General features: G+C 37.7%; 1 protein-coding gene across 3 annotated transcripts; it reads left to right on the top strand.

Annotated features, from left to right (window-relative positions):
* Positions 1–286: 286 nt before the first annotated feature.
* On the top strand, positions 287–4443 carry LOC131033162 (delta(24)-sterol reductase). 3 transcript variants are annotated; one of them, XM_057964299.2, is made up of 3 exons: positions 287–482; positions 1198–2487; positions 3558–4443. In XM_057964299.2, exons 1-3 carry the CDS (start codon positions 408–410, stop codon positions 4011–4013), a joined length of 1821 nt encoding a protein of 606 aa, XP_057820282.2. In that variant the 5' UTR covers positions 287–407; the 3' UTR covers positions 4014–4443. The 3 variants fall into 3 exon arrangements, with proteins under 3 accessions (XP_057820282.2, XP_057820281.2, XP_057820284.2); XM_057964298.2 differs by lacking the exon at positions 287–482 and adding an exon at positions 744–873 and having other exon boundaries at positions 1209–2487; XM_057964301.2 differs by lacking the exon at positions 287–482 and adding an exon at positions 755–770 and having other exon boundaries at positions 1209–2487.
* The last annotated feature ends 550 nt before the right edge of the window (positions 4444–4993 follow it).

Below are 4993 nucleotides of genomic sequence, written 5' to 3'. Positions count from 1 at the left end.
AAGTACATAATCTTGTATGATGTTTTTTTCAGCCTTTCATGGATTCACTTTAGGTAAAGGCTTTTGCTTTTTAGCATTTTAAACGAACAAAGCAGATTGCAATCAATTAGGATAAAAATCGTTACAAGAATTTTTAACAAAAAAACGCCTTTATTTTTGCTAAATACGGCCATACAGCCATCAAATTTGAAATGAAACAAAATTAAAATATAATCTCGAAAGGCTCCAGAATCATTTGCATAATGCATTTTAATATCTATTAGATATCTAGCATTTAAGTCAGAGCAAATCAAAGCTCGGGATTTTCTCCAGGTTTAAAGATCCCAGCGATTTTATCTAGTTAAAGATCGTTTTTTTCCCTAGCGCGTATTTACAGGTTCTTTAGGTCTTGGCAGGAAACACCTTAGATGGGGCCGGGCTTGTTTATGCAAGGGCCCGTGCGTCAGTATATCTTCTGGCTTTCTCTGCAACTAACTAACTCGGTATTTATCGCCTACCAGTTCATACTATTTTGTTTTTACTGCTCGTTGCAATTGTCTTTTAAGGACTATTTCATTTTTAGTCTCATGTGAGTAATGAACGCTTCGCTGTTTTTTAATGACCTTTCCTTTTTACTATAGTCAGTTTAACTGGTAGCGCGGGTTACTTAACTGCATGCTGCATTATAGTTTTTAGGGTTCATTTCATTTTAAGTTATCGAATTGTCTGCATGTTTTAATATAATAACTTTTAAGGATTGACAGGTTCAATGTCAATACTACTCTTTAATGGTAAGTTCAATTTTAATATTCACATTTTAATTCTGGAAGATTCACTCTCAAAACCTCTTTTCAGCACCGGTAGATTCACTATCAATACCACTTTTCAGCATTGGTAATTTCAAAATCATTAATCTTCGGCAATTTTAAATTCCATTTCTACAGTGATCTTGGATATCTTAATTAATATGCAATAAATGCATTTTCGTCATATTCTCATTTTGAAATCTTCCATTATTTATGTTATATTATACATGTTTTGTTTGAGGAGCGTGCGAACCCTATGCTCCACTAGACTTTGTTTAAATCTGCGTGTTTGTCTATATTCAAATCGGCGCTGCCCCCCCTAAACGTTATATCCAACGCGCTGCACAACTGGAACTGTCTGGTGTAGGGTCCAGAAGTGATTTAGGTTATATATTGACATAGGCTTTGTTAGATATTGCACAGGTGTAGTTGTGAAGGGGCAAAAATGTCTTCAGATATCGAACAGCCAATATTGGGCAGGCCCAGGAGGAAGAAAATCTGGGTGGATTACTTTGTGAACTTCAGATGGATCATAGTCATATTTGTGGTGCTGCCTCTCTCTTTCACTTTCTATTTCCTGGGCTACTTGGGGGACGTCTGGTCTGAGAGTAAGTCCTTTAAGAGGAGACAGAAAGAGCATGATGAAAATGTCGAGAAAGTCATCAAGCGCCTCAAGCAGAGAGACCCATCGAAAGATGGCCTTGTTTGTACTGCCAGGAAGCCCTGGATTGCAGTGGGTATGCGCAATGTGGACTACAAGAGAGCCAGACATTTTGAGGTGGATCTCTCTGCTTTCAGAAATATACTTGAAATTGATAAGGAGAGAATGGTGGCCAGAGTGGAGCCTCTGGTGAATATGGGTCAGATTACGAGGGTGACTGTGCCCATGAATCTGGCCCTTGCAGTTGTGGCTGAGCTAGATGATCTTACTGTTGGAGGTTTGATCAATGGGTATGGTATTGAGGGGAGTTCCCACATTTATGGGCTATTTGCTGATACTGTTGTGGCGTATGAGATTGTTTTGGCAGATGGAAGATTGGTTAGAGCTACAAAAGATAACGAGTTTTCTGATCTATTCTATGCAATCCCATGGTCTCAGGGTACTTTGGGTTTACTGGTAGCAGCAGAGATTAAACTCATACCAGTCAAGGAATACATGAGACTGACATACAAGCCTGCGAAGGGCACTATCAGAGAGTTGGCTCAGGCTTATATTGATTCTTTTGCACCCAGGGATGGAGATCAGGACAACCCCTCCAAGGTCCCTGATTTTGTAGAGGGTATGATCTATAACCCCACTGAAGGTGTGTTTATGACAGGGAGATATGCCTCAAAAGAAGAGGCGAAGAAAAAGGGTAACGTAATTAACAGTGTTGGTTGGTGGTTCAAGCCCTGGTTCTATCAGCATGCTGAGACTGCACTTAAGAGAGGGGAATTTGTTGAGTATATTCCTACTAGAGAGTACTATCACAGGCATACAAGGTGTCTCTATTGGGAGGGGAAGCTCATTTTGCCATTTGCTGATCAATGGTGGTTCAGATGGACGCTTGGATGGCTGATGCCTCCCAAGGTTTCTTTTCTTAAGGCTACTCAGGGAGAAGCTATCAGAAACTATTACCATGAAATGCATGTAATCCAGGACATGCTTGTTCCTCTGCACAAGGTTGCAGATGCACTTGAATTTCAGCATCGCGTGATGGAGGTACGTTTCTCAAACCAATTTGCATTTTGCTTATATGGTTCTTTGAATTTCACATTGCTGTTCTGGTTTTTATGCTTTGAAGAAAGTTTTTACTATTTTAGTGTGCCATGACAACCAAGATGCCTAATCTGTAAAAGCTGCGCGTGAACCCATATATTTAGAAACCATTACAATGTATTGGGGTCATATTCTTTTAAGGCACGGTTCAATCGTATGAAAAGCACAAATCTGTGCCATTGCATCATTAGGACAGAGTCATGTATGTAAGATTCTTTCCTATTCTTTTTGTACAAAATCATTACATTTGGGCCAAGCTGGTCCATTCTTTTAAATTACATTTCAAATTGCAAGGTCATATTTAAGATAATTAGGACCACCTGCATTTTTTAGAACCCAGTCAATGCCTTAATGTAACAATTTGTTAATCTTGCCATATGAAGTTCCATATATGTAAAAAAACAATAAATTCTCTCATAAATGTAAGCCATTTATATACCGATAGATGTTTATGTCCAAAATTGAGATCGTAGTTTGTTTTTTCTCCCCTTGATTTAAGTTAGATTCACTTTATTTCAGTATGAGCCTTTCCAGAATCAAGAACAAAGCTCCATTTTTTCGGTAAAATATGTTTTAACCGTTTGGATCTCTTGTGATTCCAAAAACTACTCACTTTTTAGAGACTTCTTAATTGTGCTTAGCTGCAGCTGCAAGTCATTTATATCCAGATACAAAACAAAACCTCTGCCTTTCTCTTGTCATCTTTTCATCAAATAATATGACTATTAGAAGCAGTAGTTTTCCACAGTCCATATTCAGTAATAAAGGTTTTTGGATAGAACTGTGTGTAGATGTTTTTACATCGACGTTTTAAGTCACAGAGTCATTTTTTACAGATAAATCTCAATCATAGCATATTGTGAAAACATATGGTGGTGAGTTGTCAGTAAGAGATTTTGACAGTTTGATATGAGATGCGGTGTTTGTTTCTGTTTTACTTTTCTTCTGTTTCGAGTTGTTTTTTACCCCATGACTGGATAAAAGTAGGTCACTAAATGTAAGTTTGGATGCAGATCTATCCAATTTGGGTTTGTCCTCATCGTCTTTTCAAGCTCCCTGTGAAGACGATGATTTATCCACAGCCTGGTTTTGAGTTGGAACACAGGCAAGGTAACACAGAATATGCTGAGATGTACACAGATGTTGGAATTTATTATGCTCCAGGTCCTGTCTTGCGTGGTGAAGCATTTGATGGGGCAGAGGCAGTACGGAAAATGGAGAAATGGCTAATTGAGAACCATGGCTATCAACCCCAATATGCAGTTTCAGAATTAAATGAGAAAGACTTCTGGCGCATGTTTGATGGTTCTCTCTACAACCGCTGCAGAGACAAGTACAGAGCTGTGGGAACTTTCATGAGCGTCTACTATAAAAGTAAGAAGGGAAGAAAAACTGAAAAGGAGGTTCAAGAGGAAGAGCAAAAGCAATACGAGAGTGGATATGCTGAATTAGATCAACCTATGGACTAAGCATAAGAGTCATGATGCCTGGAGGGCTTATAATTTTGATGTGGGTTTCTGATTTCAACTTCTTTTATGACAATCTGTGACTCTTTGTGTGACTAAATAGAGTTAGGAATTGCTAGTTGCACATGTTGCTTTAGTCTTGCATAATTTTCTGTTTTTTTAGGCCTGTTCCAAGCCTATTTCATATCATAGGTGGTACATTTACAGGAGAAGCTTTTCTGTATTCATGTCATTCTGCTGGTTTGTGATTTAATGATACTTTAAAAAGCTTCTGGTGCTTCACCACGTGTAAGGAATGCAGCTCACAGATTTTAGCCTTAGAATGAAGAAATATATGTCATTTGCTGTAAAGGACATACCTTTACAGATTGCATTCTACTGATGTAAAAATTTGAGTTGCTTATGAATAACATTTGAGGGAGCTTAGTGTTTATTACTGCCATGTTTAAGTAAGAATGTAGGTATTAATGTGGTTAGTTCAAATACATTCAATCAGTCCAGCTATTTTCTTCCATGCATATTTATTTTCCATTGAAGTGTCAAACTTATCCTGCGTGCTTTGATAAAGTTACACCAATATTGGCTATGGAGAGTTACTGAAGATTAAATTTGTATTTTTCTCATCACACACCATTTCTTATTTATATGGAGTATTCTTGACTGTAATGTTACTAGCGTACTTAGGAATTTATAACTACAACGCTAACGATCTTGTGTGCTAATGATTACTTAGGATTCAAGAATGTGTGCCACAGCTATTTATTCTCTAATCTTACACCCTTTATGCTTTCCTGATTTGAACTTTTATTAAAGTGCAGTTACCACCTGGACCAAGGCCCACCCATTGTGAGCAGATAAATATCCGTTTAGATAGAAATTAGGTTAGCTTCTATTTATTTTCATTTCTTACTCTACGTTTAATAGAGGATTAGCTCATCAATTACAAAGCCTTGAAAAACACTAGCATTTTGATTTGCTATACC

Source organism: Cryptomeria japonica, chromosome 6, assembly GCF_030272615.1.
Source record: "Cryptomeria japonica chromosome 6, Sugi_1.0, whole genome shotgun sequence".
Classification (NCBI taxonomy): Eukaryota; Viridiplantae; Streptophyta; class Pinopsida; order Cupressales; family Cupressaceae; genus Cryptomeria; species Cryptomeria japonica.
The sequence above is the reverse complement of the archived record's forward strand: the minus strand, read 5'-3'. Positions and strand labels throughout refer to the sequence as shown.